This window comes from Sycon ciliatum, chromosome 2 (assembly GCF_964019385.1).
Source record: "Sycon ciliatum chromosome 2, ocSycCili1.1, whole genome shotgun sequence".
NCBI classification, from domain to species: domain Eukaryota; kingdom Metazoa; phylum Porifera; class Calcarea; order Leucosolenida; family Sycettidae; genus Sycon; species Sycon ciliatum.
Window position 1 is genome coordinate 9,975,294 of NC_088644.1, and position 23,320 is coordinate 9,998,613.

General features: G+C 46.7%; 1 protein-coding gene and 1 long non-coding RNA gene across 2 annotated transcripts in view; both read right to left on the reverse strand.

The window, feature by feature from the left end:
* Positions 1-3,660: 3,660 nt before the first annotated feature.
* LOC135808590 (nephrocystin-1-like) overlaps positions 3,661-23,320 on the reverse strand; it is a 34,754-nt gene continuing 15,094 nt past the window's right edge. The window contains exons 18-26 of the mRNA XM_065321808.1: positions 22,512-22,549; positions 18,098-18,180; positions 17,498-17,574; positions 9,346-9,448; positions 8,302-8,411; positions 7,715-7,788; positions 6,177-6,224; positions 4,752-4,868; positions 3,661-4,597 (exon numbers count right to left, since the gene is read on the reverse strand). Coding sequence (XP_065177880.1) covers positions 4,457-4,597; positions 4,752-4,868; positions 6,177-6,224; positions 7,715-7,788; positions 8,302-8,411; positions 9,346-9,448; positions 17,498-17,574; positions 18,098-18,180; positions 22,512-22,549 — 791 coding nt within the window. The 3' untranslated portion in view covers positions 3,661-4,456. The remainder of the gene's footprint in view (positions 4,598-4,751; positions 4,869-6,176; positions 6,225-7,714; positions 7,789-8,301; positions 8,412-9,345; positions 9,449-17,497; positions 17,575-18,097; positions 18,181-22,511; positions 22,550-23,320) is intronic.
* On the reverse strand, positions 10,752-12,651 carry LOC135808592 (uncharacterized). The gene is made up of 2 exons (XR_010552095.1): positions 12,321-12,651; positions 10,752-11,757 (listed from the first exon to the last, which is right to left on the reverse strand). It is a non-coding gene; the product is annotated as an uncharacterized LOC135808592 (long non-coding RNA).

A 23,320-nucleotide genomic window follows, 5' to 3' on the forward strand; every position in this document is an offset into this window, starting at 1 on the left:
TACCCACAACGCCACAATGCAACTCAGAGACTACTGGGCATTATTTGGATGAGTGTATCCAACACAAGGTACCTGACGTTGTATAATAATAGTATTATAATACAGATTTCCATCACACTTTCATGTACATGTACATGTAGGTGAGGTAAAACGGTGCATGACTATACCGGAGACAGTATGTATCACATGTGTAAATCAGGTAAGAAGACTCACACGAGTCAATAGAACATAAATTAATTTATAATTAAAAATAAGAAATTACAGCTGTACTCATGCCATCAGAAGGCATCCATGATAATAAGTACTTGACACTTGCGAATCAAGCGGCATTTGAGGCTCTCACTGTCACTGGTGAAGCATGTATCGTTGATGGGACGGGGAAATCAGTGATAGACCCTGCATGATCAGCATCGGAAGTACCGATATTAGTTGGTGGACAAGCCGTTGATTATTCACTCTCATTGTAATATCAAAAAAGTATTCTTTCTAGACCAAAGAGTGGTATATTTGATAACATTTAATAACGATAGAAATATTTACGATACTTCTCCAGACGTTTCGTTGTTCTGAACAACATCGTCAGTGGATAAAGACTGACGATGTTGTTCAGAACAACGAAACGTCTGGAGAAGTATCGTAAATATTTCTATCGTTATTAAATGTTATCAAATATACCACTCTTTGGTCTAGAAAGAATACTTTTTTGATAGTACCGATATTGGCGATAAGTAGTATAGTATAGTATTTATTCATATTTCTCTAGGGCAGTCCCCACAGACCTATGGTCTCCTTACGGGGTACCCTAGCCAATCTAGGATTGCGATACGAAATTGACTTGGTGAAGCATATTCCAGAACAAGGTCTTGTAGCCATACGGTAAGGGGCCGTCCAAGGTTACCAATAGTATTTTCAAAACGAAAAGGTTTCGTTTGGGGGTGGGTGGGTTTGAAGGAGTTTCGTTTTGAAAATAATTATTGAATGCAGATGGAGAATGCCCAGTTACTTCTGGGTGTCGAAAATTGACATCAATATTTTATTGGAATTCGTTTTACCTGCAGAAAAGGTAGGTGGGTGGGTGGGTGCTGGAAAATACTAAAACTTTTCGTTTTGCAAAAACTATTGGTAACCCCGGACGGCCCCTAACGGCGTCCCGAATCCCAATCGTGAATTCAAAGACTATTTTTTCAGTTTTCAGGTCTTTTGCCTCATCTACCGTTCTCCCAACCGGTACCGGAAACTTTGGGCGCGTTCAGACTACCGATAAAAAGTGACCGATTGGGAAAGTCGGCAAGGTGATTTGATCACGTGACGTTACTGGCACGTTACCGGTGGGAAAGTTTTACTGCCGCGGCTGCTGCGGCAGTAAACTTTTACCGGCAGTAAAAAAGTGCTCAGGCTGCATGCGCGCTGGGAAAAAAGGGAAAATCCCTTGTCAGTGCCGCGGTGACAGCTGAAAACTTCACGGTAACGTTAGTTTGTTATCGGTAGTGTGAATGTCCTTCACGGTTTATCGGCATTCACGGTTTGACGGGGTTCACGGTAGTCTGAACGCGCCCTAAGTGATGGCCGAATGCAGTGCTTTGTGCAGTCAGGATGCACACCTGCGCCATAGCAAACATGTTTTAGCAGGTTGACTTGACCAACGAATGGTGGAAATACACGTACATGTACCTATTAGTATTATAAATACGATGATCGACATTGCCCCCCCCCCCCCCCCCCCCCCACCGACATGACAATAATGACAGCGAGTTACACAAAATATTTGGGAGCAAAACAAGACAATGGCGACTAACCTCGGTGAACAATCAAGATGAATTTAAAAAGAAACTGGTAAAAAGGAACTGATGTGCTACAGCGAAAGTAAGGATCCTGACCTGGATCAGTCTAAAGGCGCGCCGAGTTCCTTGCTGTGTTTCGTGTCTGGGGAGGCAACACGGAGTACACGATCGACTCCCTCCTTCCACCCCCCCCCACACACACACATAGTATCATACATGTACACACATGCAATGAGCTGCAAGGAAGCGGCTTTCTAGTGCCGTAGTGGTACAATAATCGTATACCAATATAGTAGGTCCTGCAGCGATCATGGCGACTCATAGCGTGGTGTGGATGAAGTGTGCCAGCCATGGGGAAAACATACCATTCGCACTCACACGCTTGCCTTCAGTATGGTCAATGGGTAAAGTAGCCCGATGATTACGTGACACGTTCACACTATCTTGAGCATACAGTATGCGAACCCTGAATAGGAACGAGGACAACGAATTTCAAAGGCTAATCTAACTAACAAACTCGCGATCACTTTGCACGCATGATTAGAGCGAAGACAATCATTTCACAAGACAGGTTCGCAACTGGCGGGGCACGGACCGCGGTGTTGTACGGACGGCCAGTGACCAGTGGTGACACATGTCGCTGACGGTGAAGATGAACAGTTGGCACAGCAGGGCAGGGCAGCGCATCAGACTCAAGAGGTGAACACCACTAGCAATTATCACTGCCCGACAACATAGTTGTCTGATAGGTACAAATTGCTCACTGCATCAAACAATTGCTGCTGTGACTCGCCATTGCTCGTACATGTAAGTGAATAAAAGAATGAGGAAGAGGCCCTCTTTGCGGGAGGCCATAACTGGCGGCCTCAGGAATGGGCGAGGACTAAGACATGGTGAGCTGGTACGCAAGACGCACACACAGGGGTGCTGACACAATGACAGCTGGCAGCTGCCCCAACCCACCTTGCATTCCACTCAGTCACACAACCTCTGCATGCAGTCTCAGTGCAATGTCGTCTTTCTTTTGTTCTCGACGCCCTCTTACTGTGACGCAGTCAGAGGTTAGAAACTAAAGACCAAGATTGTTTTGAAAACGGGATACTTGAAGTACAAAGTAGACAGTCGGAAGTGCTTGTGGTGATAGCGAGGACACTCACTCGGATTCTCTGGGAGCTGCATGCAGAGCACCGCAGTCGTGATCTCAATGATATCACGCCTCTGGTCAAGAGTTATCAGGCAGCTTTGCTCTGGATACTCCGGGCTGATCCATGCCCAACACAAGAAACACCAAACTGGTTCAACTCCCTACAGACAGTACTCGGTCAGTAGGCAGTAGATGAGCTCTTACTTTATTAGGAGTACAGAATCCCCTCCCGAATCCCCCTCATGGGGGGGGGGGGGGGGCAGGGGGTTGCACAAAACGATCTATCATAATTAGTGTAAAATGTAAAGCATGTACCGGTAAGTGAAAACAGGTGGACGGTTTTAATAGTCAATAGTTTGCAACAATCATGTACTTGTACATTGATATGTCAGGAGTACATTGAAGTACAGTACACAGCAGACAATTAGTACAGTATACTAACGCTACTGCTCCTGCGGCATTCGTGTTCACGAGCAAGAGCAACATTTGCCAAACGACGAGCTCACGCCCCTACATTGCTACTTCCCCTTGCCTATTACTAACCCCCCAAGACAAACAAAGAAGTATACACATGTACATGTAGTAGTCGACTGGCGGAAATTAAAAAAAAATGCACCCAGGCCTAGCGTGTCCCTGCTTCACACTCGCAGGCACAACCGCTCACGCTAGGGTGCACTGCACAAGAAGGCAAAGATTTCCCTGCAACCACACTGTACACACTGGTCATGGTCAACATGAGTGCAAGGACTTCTTTAGATGTTTCAAAACCAATCACAATGATCTCACTCCCCGTCTGAAGCCAGCGTGCTCAACGCACTTCAAAATATCACTATTGATGATGTGCTTATAGTTATAGTGTAGAGGATGATACTGATGCGTATATAGTGTAGTGGCTAGCATGGCTTGGCGGCCGGCCACTTAGCACTCATCATTCATGCATATAGCACCTCTCAATGGCATTCTGAGTCTAATGGACACAGCTGTTGTGTGCTGTGTGCTGTGAATGGCACAGTGGTGTGAGAAAGCCACAGGAAATAAGTCAGTTACTCACCAGGATATATATAATTATACAGCGGAGTACCCCTAGATGCCAAACAGGACAACACCAGGACTGATGGGAACACTAGTAGTAGTCAGAGGTCTCTCCGGTCCCTGACACTGTCTCCATTCATACCTGGCACCTAAATGGCACAGCATAGTACTAGCGTACTATCGCCAGCATGTAATCATTTCAAGTAATTTTAGTATAGCCATTAGTGCCATCATTAGTGTCCCTGACATCTGGGCTGACACTCCAGCTTGAGACATCAAAATCACTCCAAAATGTGATCCTTACACATCAGTGTTAGAACATGCCGATGCCAACGGGTAAGTCAAGCCACAATGCGGAATCCAGCATCACATTCCATATGCATCACCTGACCCAGAGCCTTGTTACGTAGCTCCATTACTGTCAATTGTAAAAATAAAATTATAGACTTGTTGCACCCTTGCCGGCCCCACTGAAGGGGGAACTGAAAAATTCCAATCCTCAGCTCGTGCAAGTAGCAATCTTTCCAATGTTGTAGCCGACCTCATCCGTGTGGAACGGCTTCTGATGCACGGTTGAGGTGAAAAGGCTGGCAATGGGATTTATTTGCCCCATGAATCTGTCTATGAGCCCTTGCCTTGCCTATAGTACAACACAGCCGCACAGATTGAACATCAGAGTTAGATGCACATGCATAGTTGACAGAGTGCTTTCTTTGACTACGGCAGAAAGAGAAACCGACTCTGCTTTCGCAGACTACAGTACAAGATCAAAACATGTGGGGTTTTTTACTCACTCTTTCCTTGTGTAGGTTCTGAGGCAATAGCGGTGGCAGTCCCGGAGTGGACAGCAAGACGTACAGGTACTTCTTCACAACATCTTGAAAGACTAGGCGCTTGTAGCCAAGCTCTCTCTGATCAAACAAACAAGTATAAAATCCGTTCATTGTTCAAAATCATGCACAAGCAACAAAATAACCATTCACGGTTATAGAACTTCAACGATCAGCTCTTCAACTGAGTGAAGTGGAGAACATCAGTGTCCCCAGTGAATTCTGACGATCATTTATGAAGTTTCCTACTCCTTCCACTGATTGATCAGTGTTTATAATACATCGTGTATATCGTCCTATTCTACTCTCCCACCTCACAGCTAGTATGGCTATCATGAGAATGTGTAGCACCGTCCCACCTCTGACAGTGGTACGGAAGCTGAATATTGCTAATGTGAAGGTTGAAGTTACCCTTCCTCAATCCTGCATCCTCTTGTTCTGGAAATGCACTATTCTATCAAACATTGGACACATTCAGTTCCAAAAGGACCACAACACGATGCAGAACTTTTCTAAGTCTTCCCATCACAAGTTCACACTTGTAGCAATTGCAGTGTGAAGTGACACCATGTATCGTCTATATTTAGACACTGTGCCAGAATTTAAGTTTAGGCTGTGGCAAAGGACTTCAGATCTGTCCTTCCAGAAAATGGGTGTGCATTGGTGTGCACTCAGGAGGAGGGTTCAGGAGTTTAAACAATGCAACACCTCATCATGCTATGCCAGAAACTAAGTTCGGGCTGTGTCAAAGGACTTCAGATCCATCCTTCCAGAAGATGACCGGGCGTGCATTTGTGTGCTCGGGGATGAAGGTTTACGAGTTTGAACAATGCAACAACTCATCACCTCTTCACCTCATCGTGAAGTTCATGACATGCATGCATGTATGTTTTGATCGGCGATAGTTTTGCAGTCAGCACAACAGGGTCATTATGATTCCGCCTGCATGACGCTTAACCAACAGCATCAACCACAATTACCAGGCTAAAAGGTCACACTAGCATTTGCATGCAACTATAAAGCCAGAGTGATCGCCACCGCATGATCCTATTCATTCAGTGTAATCTACGGGGGCAAAGAACAGTGCAGTAGGATAGCGCGCTGAAGAACGTGGAACCCAAGAACGTCCAGCCTGAAGTACTAAGAACGCCTTGGCCTACAGTTAAGAACGTCAGTGCTGGTCTTCTGAGAGCTTGTGGGATACATATGATTCAGCACGGATTGTTTCTAAGAACATGTTATAAGAACGCAGCCAGATTGCTGAAAGAAAAGAACGTCCCAGGCTAGCCCCTTGGAAATAACGTTCTTGGGCGCGCGACTCTACTGTACGCTGAATGCACATCCCCTGCCAAGTAACAGTCACACAGCACACTACAAAACACACAATACCTGCTTGTGATCTCTCTTGTAGTCTTTCAGCGCCTCGGGAAGTTTTGCCTGTGCATGGACATGGGAAATGTGATGTAGACATAATGTTGATATGTATACTGATTTAAGAGCAACACGTCCAATCCAGAACAGCGAAGTTCAACCCAGGCTCTCTACCGGATTATGCCGTACAGTCATCAGGGGCGTAGCACCCGCTACGACTGGTACGACCATGGCCGTACCACTTTTCGAAAAGTGTGGTCCGTCCGGAACGTGCAAAACCGTAATAAAAAAAATCAGGATCCATCGATGCATATGCGCATCAGACTTTGACCTTTTTTCTAGACTCTTCGTAGATCTGTTATGCATCTGCAGTCGTACTGAGTACTGACACTACAACAATGTAGTCACTACTGTACTCGACTCGACTGCACACTGCGCCAAAAGTTCCCAGAACACAGGATTTTGTGTCTTTTTTACAAAATTTTCCCGGGGGAGGTCCCCCGGACCCCCCTCCAACACGGCCTTCGGCCGCACCGACCTTTGGTCGTACCACTTCCAAAACCCCTCCTACGCCCCTGGTCATGAACAGTACGAGACAAAACATAGTGGTATACATGTACATCTGTACTCCAGCCCATTCATTCGAAAACTGGCACCCTAACTTTTTGGCGTCTCCCGCACACAGTTGTAGATATCGTGAAAACAACAATACATCCTGCATTGTGTGACCCGTGCAATTACTCCTTGCCACATTTGAGGCCAGAAAAGTCCAAGAACAGGGAAATAGAAATTCAGCCAGGTTTTACAAAATTGGGACAGGTATGCCATGGCAAAATGTATGGAGAAGCAGATCCCAAACCCAGATTTTTGAGATTTAAAGTGGGTTTTTGATCTTCAATTCGGCCCAAATTAGGCTTTCAAAAGCCAGCGGGACTGTTTCCGATGAATGGACTGTAAGTGCATGAAGGTTCAAGGAGGGGAGGGGTAGGGTGCCACGTTTAAGGCCACTTTTGAACCTTAAGCACACTGTTTGCTCGGAGTTCACCCAGTTCAGAGGGTGCATTTCCCTCTATCTGTTTACAATCACACTACCAGACTGTGCAAATGCATGGTCCCATTACAACACTACACACACTCACACATCTTTCTAACCCAGACCTCGAAGTTACGGGCATCTCGGTCTACAGGGTATCCTGTGGGTGACTGTAGGAGAAATATTACTACTCTTGTCATTTATGGGAATACAGTACTGTCAGGTACCGAAGAACGGATTGCCGAGAAACAAACAGGCTAGGATTTCACCAAGGACAGCATACCAATGTATACACGGAGACATAACTGTGCATAGACTGTAATACATGAAAAGAAGAACAGCCTAGGCTAGGAGGCTGACCCTCGGTTCTTCGGCGTCTGACAGTACTGTAGTGACGTTGTACATATGACAGCTATCTGGCCCGTCCCCACTGAAATGTGTACGCTTAAGCAGACATTTTCAAGTCACGGGAATTTCCCGGTCCCGGACAGCCGGGAGAAGAGAGGTGAGTGTATAGGCTTACCAGTAACACATCCATCAGCTGGTAGTCGTCCACTACCTGAGAGAAGGTGGTGTGCAGGACACTACAGATTGGTGCTGAGGGCAGAAATGCGAACAGAAGCAATTGAGTAAGTGATTGCCTTATGCCAGCATTGAGTGAGCGCTTGCCTTATGCTACGAGAAGCCATGCTCAGAACCTCATACTGCTTGTCATCTCCCATCAAGCTTAAAGCATTGCTGCATAATTTATGGGCAGTGTAATGCACTTTTACTGACTCTGACTAACCGATGAAAGTACTTCCGTAGTTACGTAAGAACACTTCAATTTCGTGCGTGTTGCTAGCACTTTGAAACGCAAACCACACAATGAGGATATTATGTCACAGGTTGACCAAAACCAAGAGTGCATGGAACTACACCATATTTCCTAAGCGTCTGACTTCCTAAAAGTGGTGTGGGATATGTTGATTATGCACCCAATGTTCGGCCTAAGCCAATACCGGATGCTGCATTAGGAAAGGACACGGTACTGCATAGCAGTATGATTTGCTTAGCATATGAGTGCATAATGAAGGATGTCGTTTAATTAACGTTCACATTAGACCGTACCTGCGACTTGAAACGGCCGGTTGGCAACAAAGTCCAATGCCTGCGCTTGCCTGTACAAGGATAGTGTCTGCAGATAGCATTGTCGCACTACAATCATCTTTGGTAGATCACTGCCATTGAAAGACACATGGAGCAAAGGGAACGACAGGAGGATGGTACATAGTGAATAAATAGCACATAGGTAAAGCTACTAGATGATTCCTTCTTCTGGCAAATCACATTTAAACAGCTGCTACATCACCTTGTACCAATGAACACGGGCTTTACGTTCACGCGAAACCTCCTTTACGGGTGAAATACACACAATACATGTACGATGAACAGGGCTACTAAGTTATCTGGTTCATTGTATTTACGTCACTGTGTCTTTTTAAGATACTGTAAAACTGGGAACTTTCGGTGGTGTTATATTTCAGTATTTCCCAAAATCAACGGTTTGGTAGCGCGAAAATTTCGGTAAACCAGTTTTCCAGATCCAAACATGCGTTTTGCCCACTGTGTGGCATGGGCTTGTTGAATTTTAGGTCGCGTTTTATTTTAGGTAAAAAATACCTGTACCAAAGTTACCGGAAATATATCTCCACCGAAATTTTCCGGTTTTACAGTAATGACCAGTTTGTGTGGCCCATGTCAAAACACCATTCCATTGATTTATAGCAAATACTACATGAAGTGCAAGGATGGAGTAACACCATATGAACAAGGACAATTTCAACCATCCATAATTGCATACAGCATTATTAGCTCTTCAACACAACTCGCCAAGGGAAAACAGACGCCAAGTCTACTAAGGGGTCGTCGCAAAAGTTTTCTGTCGTCCCTGAAACGAACATCGTTCATTTCGTACTTGGACCCCCTCCCCTCCCTCTGAAACGAACACAGCTTGCTATGCTGGACGACGAAAATCGCATGCATGTACATGCCATATGTACAGTGTCGGTCGACTTGCGTTTTTGGCTCGCACCCCCTCCCCCCCCCCCCCCCCCCCCAAATGAATCATGTTCGTTTCAGGGACGACAAAAAACTTTTGCGACGACCCCTAACTTTGTCATCTCCACGACGTCAAGACTTAGCGCATTGACTTTGACTGTCAGAGATGGTCCACCAGCGCCTTGCAGCAGGGAAGCTTTGCGCAAACCAAGCCGTCCTGGTTTTGGAGCACAGTAACACAGTAAAGTATCACAAGGTGGTGGTGGTGGTTAGACATTGATTGTTGATGTTGCATGAAAGACTGAAGGTTTTTAGCCAGCACGTGTGCAGTTGAATCGTGAGGAACGAAGACTGATCTTAGACCTTCCAGAGTCAAAGAACTGGTGGAAGCAGTTTTTGATTGGTCCGGCCATACCCTCCTAGTCTTTCATACAGTTTGTGTATGATATGCAGGGTAGTCACATGACTTTCATACAGTTTGTGTATGATATGGAGGGTAGTCACATGACTTTCATACAGTTTGTGTATGATATGCAGGGTAGTCACATGACTTTCAAACAGTTTGTGTATGATATGCAGGGTATTCACATGACTTTCATACAGTTTGTGTATGATATGGAGGGTAGTCACATGACTTTCATACTGTTTGTGTATGATATGGAGGGTAGTCACATGACTTTCATACAGTTTGTGTATGATATGGAGGGTAGTCACATGACCTTCATACAGTTTTATCACGATTCCTTTGCCATAACCCCAAAATTTGAACCTTTAGGAGCTATTTTAACCTTTTTAGTATAGCATTTGTACTATAGTGTACGATGTTGCCTATTTTGGGTACAAGACTATAAGAACAACAGGGTACAGCATCTCCAGCACAGTGGCTGGGTGGTATAAGGGGTTGCTTGAGATTCATACTGTTGTGGGTTCAAATCCTGCTTGTTCTCTTCCTTTGTCTTCTTTCTTTTAAATTTTCTTAGTGGAGAGAAAAATTCCAAGTCCCTCCAAAGTCGAAAGATTACAATGCCTAAGTGGTCGATATGAGCGGTCGATACAAGCGGTCGATATTACGGCGATATAGCAGTCCGTGCGCCAGATTCAAAAAAGTCGTCTAAAAGTTGACTTTTCATTTTCCGCACTGGGCAGTTTGCGGGTACTTTTTGAGTCGCATTCTCAATGGTGGACAATTTTGGAAAATGGTTTTGTGTCTATGGCTCGTTTGTTTTGGCATTTCGCTACCTGTGTGGTGAGCCTAAAAATTGCGCTTAGCCGTGGCAACGCAATGGTGTATTCCGTTTTTCAGCCAGATGACTTGTTTCGCTGTGGTCCGGCATCTTCCTAGATTCTCAGCCGTCGTCGAATTTGAGTATTTTCGAAACATTTTTTAGGGTGCAGGCGTGGGGCAAGGCTTTCACTCCCAGCCAATGGCACCATTTGGCATAACTCAGCCCTATGAACACGTCACCAGGCCCTCGTTAGTGTCCAGCCCATATTTCCAAAAAATGGACTGGACTTGATACTTGAGTGTACAGACAGTACTATGCATTATGCACGTAATGACCGTATGCAATAACTTTCGCAAGCTACACGACAAGGACTCGCTGCAGAATAACATAATGATATTCACACCATATGCCATTGTGGTGCACCGTGATACCAATGACAGTATATTTATCGGTGATCAATTGCCTACTGGGTCGCTCCGTTGCCGAGAACGTCAACTTTGCGGACTGTGGAATGACCCGCGACACCGCCAACCACCCCTGGCACAAAGCCAAATGCTGAAAGAGCTGACTGATACGGTACCTAGCAAGTTAACTGGATAATGCGTATCTTCAACAAAACCAGGACATAAAACAGTGCTATGATAAACTACCTCCAGTCACCGGAAACAAATACAGTGCATTCCGCATGTGGATAGAGATTGCACTAGTACATGTATAATTGTATACCAATCTTAGAGTAAGAAAACAAGTTATCGGGTCTATACCATCAGAGTTGGCAGCTATATGTATTGGATTCTCCTGGTGTGCAGAATGATGCTGGCGGCGTGGTTCATATCCACTGTTGGCTTGCTGTCGGCAGTACCTTCACTATCTCACGTCTAAGGCATTTTATAGTCTGCATGACTTGGATCACAACGCCATAGTTATCCTCACGAGAATGGTAATAAATCCAGATCACTAAGGCCTTCTTCATTGCAGTTGGCGCAATACGTTCACGGGATCGCGTCTCCGACCTCCAAATTGTAATTATAGCTGGCTAGTCTGTTGTTTATTGGCAGACAAGAATTGCGATGCTTCTTCAAAAGAGGCAGTTTAGCGATGTCTGTCCATGACATATTCCGCATTGCTGTGTGTGGAAGGAAAGGTGCAACAACATTAGATTGCTGCTGGCCATAGACATCAAACTGCAACATCTGGGCTTCAGCTGTCACAGGTCCATTGACAGAGAGACTGCCGCATATTGCACATACTGCAAACTGTTGACTTCATGCCATCGCCTCATGGATCAGAAGTCACCACACTGAAAGAAGAACAGCAGGGGAAAACAGAACTGATGCAGTTAATTGGCAGCAACAAATTTACTCCTTCATTTCATTCGACGAATTTGAGTCGTGCAATGCAAGAAAAAAGTCAGAGAGCAGGATCTAGGAGAGGGCATGCACCAGTGCTGTTGTGCATAATAATTAGATGCTCAGAATTTCACCACAATAATGCACATAATACTGACATATTTACACTATACAACCTAGTAGTCAACAAATTCAGAAAAAAATCTAGTACTTCAGCTGGTGAAATATCCCACCTCTATCCCCTAAGCTCAAATGTCCCTGTAAAATTGATAAAGGATTGGTAGATGCTCACTCGGAGTGGTGTTTGAAAAGTAACACAACAGGTCATGATGATTTAGAGCATGCTCAATTGTCTCTTCTCATAAAATCACAATATTGCCTGTGCGTGGTTTATTTCGGGTGCAATTGTGGGGCACATAGGTATCACTCTAATTTCTCGTGCATTCGAAAGATAAAGCTTTGGTCTATCACCCCACAAAGCGGCTTCAGTGTCCGCGATGGTTAAATGCCTTACCTGGTGTGAAATTGGTGACCATATTCCTCGTTTCAGCAATTACAAAAGTGAGACATTCGTCCTTGGTGGCTGCTCACGAACTGCAAGCTCCAAAATAATTTTCCAGGGTACGGCCATAGGTGTCTACATCACTCCGAGCCATCTCTCCAGTGTAGGAAAGGTCTCCTGACGAGACTAGAAGGGCTCTAAGCAGCAAATTTCATTGAAATATTCACCATTCGGAGATAGGCGAAATCAACAGAAAACAAGCCCGCAGGTGCGGCGCCTTGGAGGCTACGATTCCCGCGAGAAAATGAAAATCGGTCTCTCAAGGGCCTTGGCGCACGGACTGATAGGTAATATCAAGAGTACATAACCCCCCCCCCCCCCCCCCCCCCCCCCCAGAGTATGCAACGCCGATCCAGCTCTGCATAGGGTCTTGGTCGAGCGGAATCGGATCTTCTGATGTCATGCGTACACTCCACACCAGCGCAAGGCCGGTCTCGAGGCAGGGCACCATTGTTTTTGATCCAAGAGTACCCTCGACTCCCCGGGTTCCCCTCAGATGTGTACGGTATTATGACGCAAAGATCCGATTCCGCTCGACCAAGACCCTATGCAGAGCTGGATCAGGCGTTGCACACTCTGGGGGGTTATGTACTCTTGGTAATATAGGACCAGTCAAAGATCACGAGAATTAGTGGAGGTCGATATAGAAGAGTGATAAGGAGGGTATATACATGACCTCCTTATCAGCAAAACACATGTTGGTGGCCAACAAGTTGGTCCGCCGTGGTCTGACCAACCGGACTGGTTCTGCCGGGCCAGAACTGTCAAAACAGACCAATGACTCAACTACATGGGGACAAGTATGAGTGAAGCAGGCCGGTGAGGGAAGGGTGTGAGTGCAGAGGAGTTGGGTATGGCCAACTTAGCATGTACATTGTGCCCAGGGTGGTGGGTTGCTAACCACTGCATTCTAGGTCTGATAGATGTGGAGCAAAACCCGTCAAGGCAACCACTCGGATGAAGCGACCACCAGTCCCAGGAGACCATTGCAACCAGCACCAAGGGATGCTATTTCCGGTCAAATGACCCTGGATAAGAAGACCACCTGGTAACAGAGACCATGTTGTGAAAGTCCCTTGACCGGTCGTCTTAGACACGCGTCACTGTACCACCATTCTGTTGGTTTCAACAGCCAACCAACTAAAGCCTAATAAATTAATAAAATTAGTAATTTTAATATATTGCATTCCCAACTCATCACAACCACGCGCTCTTCAGCCGAACCATACAGACACCAGCAAGGACACTTCCGTTGAGAGATAATATTGCTCCACGCCTCTAGACAGCTGTTTCGCTCCCTGTCGGAGCTCATCAGTAGAGGATGATAATGATGATAATGGAGGAATGATCATTCTTATACACCAGAAATGGCGCAAGTGCGCGCTTTCCACATAAAACAATGGCATATGCAAGCTGCTAAAATGGTGAAGTGTGAGAACAGCGATAAATAATCATAGTACGCGCTCATTGGTGGAGAAACACACCACACAAGCGACGAAAATCTTACTCGGAATACTGATGCCAATGGAAAGTACATGTATGTTGTTTATTATTATGATGTTGCAATGTCCATGTATGCAGGCGAGGCGAGACTCACCGCCGAGATCCCCCAACGCGACAGGCTCGGTTGCCGTTCAGGATTCACACCGACCTGTCCGCCCGTCAACAGGATCGACAGCGGGAGGCCCCACTGATGCCGATGTCGATGCACACCAGGAAACTTGTAGTCATATATATTTAGTTCTGAAATTTTAATATAGCTATGAATAGGATGAAGGCCGCAGACATCACGCAACTACGTTACTTGTTCGACATGTATTTACTGTGTATTTTATAACAAAAATATTATTGAAAACCCATAATCGATTTTCTTGTTCCTATCGTCAGTGGGAAAAATACGGAACTAAGGATACAACCAAAGAAACTGAAGTTTAGTACTGTAAATAGAAAGGTGTTAGAAATAACAACAAGATACAAGTGCAATAAAACCACTAGAGGAAACGCAAAAAGGTAACAAGATTACGTAACCAAAGGCGAGAAGGCGCTAAACGAAGTGTCAACCTACGAATACAACTTCAGTGCAACAACGTGCTCCTTCTGCTTACACAAAACAGGCTTATGAATACGTATACAAACTGCCTCAAGGACTTTCAACTGTTGGACATAACGCGCACGACACAGTACAGAAAAATGAGAGTCATCATACACACTAAGACAGTCAGGACGAGATAACAAGTGTAGATAGACAGCTGACTTCTTACGATCAACACATTCATCCGCCTCATCTCGCTCCTTCCCACCCGACTCCTCCTCGTCCATCTCATCATCCTCTTCCTCGTTCCGCTCGTCATCCTCACGATCATCATCACTACCATCATCTGCCTCGTCCTCTGTCTCCTCACCAACCGTTTCGTCATTCAATTGCTCTTCCATCCTCTGATCACCTGTCTCATCCTCCGTTTCTGTACAGACCACTTGTCTCCCATTTGCTAGCTGCTCGTCCCGTGAGCGGAGTTGTTCCTCCAGATCCGCTTCACTCACTGACTCATGATCCTGCTCGACCTTCCTTCTGTTTGTTGGTATTGTCCACAACGCGCTGTTCTTGGCCGGTTCTGGCATAAATATCTGTGGAGTAGTTTGCTGTTGCCCTCCGAGGTCTCTGGATTAATGTGGGTGCCGTGAGAGTTGGTGATGCCAGCGCGGGTGTAGGTGGGTCCACTGCAGCCCCCGCCACAAGAAGAGCCGGTGGCGGTTCTGGTGGTGGCAAGGGCAACGGTGGTGCTGCTGGAGTTGGTAACTTGGGCAGCCTAGCCCTCTCACACGGTACCGCATTTTGTGTTGGCTCAGTCTGTACCACTGGCACAGGGGGTGGGTTCTTGCGCGGTCGGCCACGCTTCGGCCGCTTGGATTTAGCTGCATCCGGCAGAATATGCAGTGGTACATGCTGTTTGATACGTGCGGTCAGGTGTTGAAGGGTCCTACCAACGTACCGGCTACCACAATTCCGGCACTCAAATTGGTAAACCAAATGGCTCAAAAGATGGGATGGTAGGACGTCCTTCCTCACCATGAACGCACGTATCGTCGTGAATACAGGAATGAAGTGTGCTGCGAAGTATGTTTTCAGTACTAGCGTCTTGATTGCGCGGCACATGGTCAGCGATGTGTTTCCTTTCCAAGGCAAACAAAGATAAATTGGGCATCGAGCAGGACCAACGCTCACTTCTTTCGATTTGTATGCTGTCTTCATTAGTTTATTGAGTACATCTTCAGGGTATCCGTTCTTTAGAAACACAGACTTTAAGAATTGTAACTCCTCGCTGAGTTTACTCGGCCAGCAAATGCGCCGTGCCCTGTATACTAGGTTCCGCACCAAATTCACTTTGTACTGGTAGGAGCAGTACGAATCATACACAATATACTGCCCCGTGAACGTCGGCTTTCTGTATACGGAGGTAATGATATCATCATTCGATTTCTCAACCAATACGTCAAGAAACGAGAGTTTGTTGTCGTGCTCGTGCTCGCAAGTGTATTTTAGAGACGGATGCAAGCTATTCAGATGATGAAGGAAGTGGTCGCACTGCTCCGTGGAATCAAAATACGTAAACGAGTCGTCAACGAACCGGACATACAGCTCAGGCCACAGCGACGCATCAATCAAGGACTCACAGTAACCAACAAAAATGTTTGCGAGCACTGGACCAAGTGGAGAGCCCATGGCTACTCCATCCACCTGTCGATACATAACATCATCAAACGAAAACTCTACGCCCGTCGTGACGAGAGACATGAGTTTACGAAAGGAAGGTTCAGGTAACCATGGTGTGTCAACGTCGCTATTACGATACAGTACATCTGAACATATGTCAATGGTCTCTTCTAAAGGCACATTTGTGAACAAACTCACTACATCAAAGGAACACAAGTGCGCACCGGAAGGAACTTTGTGGGTGCGTAGGAGATCTACGAACTCGAAGCTGTCTTTCACATTGTGCTTACAATAATGATCTTGTACGGCTCCCAAGATAACCCAGAGCCACTTCGATACTTTGTATTGCGGTGAAGCCACCATCGATAATATTGGGCGCAGAGGACAATTGGCCTTATGTATTTTAGGGAGTCCATATAGACGCGAGAGCAAGAGCAATTGGATGACGAAACGGTTGGTGAGGAGACAGAGGACGAGGCAGATGATGGTAGTGATGAAGATCGTGAGGATGACGAGCGGAACGAGGAAGAGGATGATGAGATGGACGAGGAGGAGTCGGGTGGGAAGGAGCGAGATGAGGCGGATGAATGTGTTGATCGTAAGAAGCCAGTTGTGTATCTACACTTGTTATCTCGTCCTGACTGTCTTAGTGTGTATGATGACTCTCATTTTCCTGTACTGTGTCGTGCGCGTTATGTCCAACAGTTGAAAGTCTTTGAGGCAGTTTGTATACATATTCATAAGCCTGTTTTGTGTAAGCAGAAGGAGCACGTTGTTGCACTGAAGTTGTATTCGTAGGTTGACACTTCGTTTAGCGCCTTCTCGCCTTTGGTTACGTAATCTTGTTACCTTTTTGCGTTTCCTCTAGTGGTTTTATTGCACTTGTATCTTGTTGTTATTTCTAACACCTTTCTATTTACAGTACTAAACTTCAGTTTCTTTGGTTGTATCCTTAGTTCCGTATTTTTCCGACTGACGATAGGAACAAGAAAATCGATTATGGGTTTTCAATAATATTTTTGTTATAAAATACACAGTAAATACATGTCGAACAAGTAACGTAGTTGCGTGATGTCTGCGGCCTTCATCCTATTCATAGCTATATTAAAATTATTATCTTCACGTAGATTATTTGAAAATTAGTAATAATTGACCTTTTGATTCCAACATCCCTACAGTGCTATCGGTCGCCGAAGAACTGGGGGGGGGGGGGGGGGGGGGGGGGAGGGGTCAGCCTCCTAGCCTAGACCGTTCTTATATTCATGTATTACAGTCTATGCGCAGTTGAGTCAGCGCGTATACATTGGTATGCTGGGCTTGGTGAAATTCTAGCCTGGCCGTTCTTCGGCGCTACCCGACAGTACCGTAGTGCCATTGGCCATAGAAAATTGATTGGAAATTGATTGGAAAGACTCACGGTCCACGCCCACGGTTGATTCCAACTCAACTCCACTTTCATACGGTGTCCCGCCATTCAGTACAATGTCATAGCTCCTGAAAGAGAACACGGTGGCCACAACCACATGCAAAGCTGTAACATACCCTTGAAGCCGACTGTGATAGCACAGAGTCAGACACAAGCAGAAACATGCTGTCTGTTAATTGTGCCTGTATGAGACTCAGATGCACAGAAGAACAGTATGCGTATCCCTCTTTCTGTACCATGCCAAGTACACTGTATCATCACCGATAGATGCTGAGCATGATCTAGCTAAGACTACCTCCATCAGTGTTACCTGCATCTGATATGCATTTTTTCTCTACAAAATCCACATATCTCCAGACACTGGGGTGAATAATGGAGTGTGGTGGTGGGGCATGAAAACAGGTAAGACAAATAGAGCTCAGTTTCACCTCATCCACTTTTGTTACAGAATACAGAGACTCCGTTTGCCTAGTAAAGAGAGTCTCTAGGAATATCGGGCATGCAAACAAAGAGATTATTAGCTACTAGATTGATTGGACCCAGTTGCCGGCGAGTGGAGTTTTCTATTTCATTCTTTACTCTGTAACTCACTTGTTTGCTATAGGAGCACCAGTGGCACTTGTCAGGTCAAGGGCTCCCCAACCACAGGACAAATCTGTAATTTCATTGCTTTTCTGCAGGGCACAAATTTCAGGAATGAATCCAGAAAAGACTAAAACAGCATCTGACAACGACACGACAAGCTAAAGAACAAAAAAAGCGACAGAATTTCCCCAAAACAGCCCCTGACCGGGTGGAAGCTACATCACTGCAAGAATTCTAGCACGTGTCCATTATCCATTGCATCGATTTAAGGCCACACGTTTTTATTTCTATGTTTCTCGTCACCCGCGCGCATACGATTCAGGAGTCTGGAAGAAAAAAAACTGTACTGCACTGTACTATGCACATTTGGGGCCTAGCACAGTCATGCACATGTGCACCCGGCCTGGCCTGGCCTATGCGAGGTCGCTTGCGTAACTCGTTGTACCGAGAGTAGATCTACACAAACCTAAATATGTAGGAGTACGAGTACTCTTGCGAGTCATGGGTGCACCCGTGACCGACCTTGCCGTGTACTGACTACAAGTACAAGCGCGAGGATCTAGTTTCGGCATGCACTACTAGTACTACCATGCTTGTCGGAACTGTGCCGGAAGACTCGATGTTCTCTCCGCAACTGTCGGGGGACGCTCTCACTCCTGTTTGTCGGCAGAATGGAAGAAGGTGAGCTGTTTTCCTTTAGAGTCGTTCGAGGACCGCGGCCGCTTGCCTCTCTTCTGAAGTGGACAATCGTCGATGTCAATGAGTCCATGACAGTATGCGATGTTTTCCGTCAGCTGGGGAAAAAGATTGCAGACTCTGATGCCGTAACAGACGAAGATCTTGTTTGTCAAGTGTCAGCGTCGTCGTCAGGAAAGGATGCCATTGAGGTCAGTGCATCACAACGAGTGGCGCGCCTGTCCAGGTTTGGGTTTTTCTTGACGATTGTTCTCCCTGAAATTTCGCCAGCACCATCTCAGCGGGGACGAACAAATGCGTTTTCTGCGCTGATGCTAGGTGCCCAAGCTGCTTCTTCCGCGAAACTACCGGAAAAACACATGAGTGATGATACTCTGCGCGGTGACAGACTATTGGAGAACGACATCATCGATTGGTGGGCAGTTGCGAAGCTCGGATTCAGGAATGGCTTGGAGACTAGTGTTGGTAAATCGTTCATTCGGAAATTGCGTTCTGTCCTCTTCGAGCTCACATCTGATCGTGTTGAACGTCTCCAGGTCAGAGGGTGCGCTGTTCCTGCTTTGTTTGAGCCCCTCCTGAAGAAGGACTACAACAACCCTGGCAAGCATGGCCATAAACGTTTGCCTCCTCTCCCCAGGACTATGATTGAGGAGATGAGCCAGTCTGTGTTGGAGCTGTCCAGTGTACCAGCTGTACAAGTAGAATCCTGGACAACAGTGCGCGACGGACTGCGGTTGCTTGCCAAACAGCTGGATAAGTACATCGTGTACTTGGATGGTACAGCTCGCATGAACAGTGTGCACGAGAGTATGGAGCCTGTGAGGTCCACTGAATCTGGTGAGAATTCTAGTCTGGTGCGGCATTCAGCACGAGTCCGAACAGCAGAGAAATGCCAACGGTATGGTGAAGTGGAAGCTGCTCTGAGTACGTCCGAGCCGTATAGCTGTGCTATCCACCTGAATGATTTCCTGCCAAACGATCGAAAGGAACGCTACAAGTTCATCCATGGCATGGAGCTTCCGTTTCCCTATGAGCTTTTCTCCTACGACCCTGGTAGTAATGTTGGTTGCCTTTGGTGGGCATGGAAAGTGCCGGTGGACCCTGCTGACTCCAATTCCACTGCAAGTTTGAAACTAGTCAAGCAATGTGAAAAGGATGTCCCATCATTTGCTACCCGTGCAATGAGAAAGAAGTTCATCGAGCGATACCAGATGGTGACGGAGTGCAGCCCTGCCGTTTTGAGAAACATGTTCCAATTTGTCTCCGGAGATGTAGCCCAGTCATCCTGTGCCATAAGCAAGACTGTACAGGAGAGATTAGCGTTTGCCCTCGACGCTCAAGACCCTGACATTGCCTTTGATCTACGTGCCCTGAATGAAGGCCGTCAAGGGAGGTATGATGCATTCTGGGAGGAGTGTGACAAGTTCCTAGCTGACCAAGCCCTCACGGCTGTTGATGACAGGCGCCACGGACAAGTTGTGCACATGGCAGCAGCAATCTCAACCCGTGATCTTGTTGAACAAGTTGGCAAACGCCTGCCCGAAGACAGCCCTGTTCCCTGTGAGTCATGGGTGAGATTGCAGTTCTGCCCGAAGAACACCTCCCATGCTGCTGCTTGTCACTACACTGGAAAGCTAGACATCAAGCACATGGTCCAGGCTCGACAGCTCAGCCACAACCATGTCGACGGCCACTACGCCGCTGCCCAGTTCCGCTACTTGAAGGAGTTTGCCGTCATGTTCCGGGACGTTTGTACTCTTGTGTGCTTGGATGACAAGCACATGCTGAAAGTGGGGGAGCCAAATTTCCCAGTAGCTGCTGTGGACAGGGGCAAAGCTGTGTTGGTCAGCAAGGATGTCGCATTCGTTGTTGCTGATCATGACTTCACAAAGGTCAAGCTAGTACCATCTGTTGCTCTAGTTGTCGATATCCCCGAGTCCGTGTGTGACAGTTTCTACCGTGGGCAAGTCATAGTCTCTTTGAAGGAGGCTGCGTTTCAGCCATCATCTGCTGTCCGCCATGCTGCTGAGCTCACAACAGCCCTCAAGCAGTGCAAGGTGAACACCATCGTCCATCCTGTTCTTGCTCTTTACACTGATGGTGGCCCGGATCACAATGTCACCTTTGCATCGGTCCAACTCTCTCTTATTGCCCTGTTCAAGCATCTGCAGCTGGACTACCTCATTGCAGTTCGGACGTGCCCGTATCAGAGCTACAAGAATCCTGTGGAGCGGGTCATGTCCCTGGTCAACCTCGCACTGCAGTCAGTTGGCTTGATGCGAGCCAAGATGTCTGACGACATGGAGGCTTCCTTCAAGTCAGCAAATAGCACAAAGGATGTGCGGGAAGCTGCCACAAAGAAGGAGGGTCTAATGGATGCACTGCTGCAGTCTGTGGAGCCAACAAAATCGTTAGTGTCGGACTACCTCCACCGTGTGCCACTCGACGGCAAGAAATTCGTCACTCAGCAAGCTGCCAGTCATGAGAACATTGATGCTCTGTGCGCCATCCTTGCAGACATCGATCTAGATGTGCGGCGTTCAATGACCAAGGCCCAGCTCTCCCAATTGCCCAAGTTCCAGGAGTTTTTCCAGCACTGCTGCATTGCACAGCACTACTTCTTCGTTGTGAAGAAGTGTGGCAGTCCCACATGTGCCATCTGTGGACCACCTACACTGCCGGCCGAGTCGTTCCAGAAGCTACACCACTTTCCGTGCCCTGTCCCTGATGGTGACCACTACAAGGCCTTCAGTGATGTGTGGGGCACCCAGACCTCTGGAGAGCACCGTCCTTCGTTGAAAAAGGCAGCTGGAGATGGAGCAGCGAAAACGATCCCAGCCACGACTATCCCGCTTCGGAAGGAGAAAGTCCGTCTAGCCGTTAAGTGCTCTGACTGTACGAAGCCACGCTGTGTGTTCTCAGAGTCCCGTCTGACGAGGGACAACACGTCTGCCCTCGAGACTGCATTCGACGACTCGGACTTTGTTTGTGGTGCACCATTGCTCCCCGCCAGCCACGCACTCTACCGGGTCGCCGTTGTCCGGGATGGACTGACCTGCTCGACTGAGGTTTCTTCAGTCTACTTCTCATCGAAGCGGTTCCTCGATGTCTGCTATGTCTGTGGATCAACGGAGCCCACAGAAGTTCCCGCTGCAGTGAAGGCACAGTGCCAAGTTGCAAACCCAGTGTGTGCAGCATGTGCTGCCTCTGGCAAGTCTGTCAGGAGCAGGAAGCGTGCAGCGAAGCGAACGCACGCAGTCACGGAGGACGCTTGAGCCACACTTTTTCGGAGCAGTGGCATGTATTTTAGTGTTTGGTGTTTGATTTCCTTCTTTTGTTTTCCGCAAGTCTGATTAGTACCAGTACAGTACCTAATTGATGTGAATGTTCCTGTGACAAGGTGGTATTCCTACTTGTTGCAAACTTTGGATGCTATTTTACACGGTGTATTGGTCGATTTGAGTATGACCAAAGGTCTAGTACATTTTTTTATTTTTCGGTCATGTTTTTATTTTTTTCCACCTCTCGCATACGATTTGAGATTTTCGGGTGACGAGAAACATAGAAATAAAAACGTGTGGCCTAACGCATCTCCATAAGTCGGAACACAAGCTCAGCTGAGTACCCGATGCTGAGTACCCGATGCTGAGTACCCGATGCTGAGTACCCGATGCTGAGTACCGGACGTGAATAGTACATGCAGTAAGGTATTGATTATACTCACTGTATTTTGACAAGTCATTGACAGCTCAAATAGTATACCTAGGTAAAGGAAAGATGGACGTAACATACACAATATACTTAGGCAATATCACCTCGGATGGAAATGTACTGCTCGACAGTCGGTGTGTGTGTGTGTGTGTTTATGTATGTAGGTATGTAGGTATGTATGTATGTATGTGTGTGTGTACGTGAAAGCATTCGTTTAGTTAGAACGGTGTGCCTGGAGCACTGTGTAACACTGCTTTGTCACAATACGAAGCAATTCAAGATGATAGCAATGTACTAGCATCAACAAGGCCGGCGCTGGCTAAACAAAACAAAATACCTTCTCGTATAAAGCTTCTGGGTGCTACTCTATACCTCAACCCACCACCAACCCACACATCACAACTGCACTCCCCAGCCGTCCTCGACCTGGATGGAATGAATCTGTGCAGGGCCGAATGTTTCTCTGCTTACCCTTGCTCTCAACCCGGCAACACAATATGGGCCGCGATCAGCTAAAACATGTCTTTGGGGTTTCGTAAAAAAGTTGGGAAATGACGAAATGAAAAAAATGTTTTTTAGGAGCGCGTTCACTCTGCACTTCATTCAAAAATTCATGATGTGGCGATCATCTTCTCAAATTTTGTTCAAACACTTGTTTGGCGTTCTACTTCAACTCCAGTAGCTGGCGAGCAAAGACTGACAATGTCCGCATCTAGTGATACTAGAGCAGCTCGCAGGGCCAGACGATCGCTGTGCATGGCCCAGGTTTGTTCAGGTGTCTGCAAGTCCGTGGCGGCGGGTCTGCAGAGCGACGCTGACAAT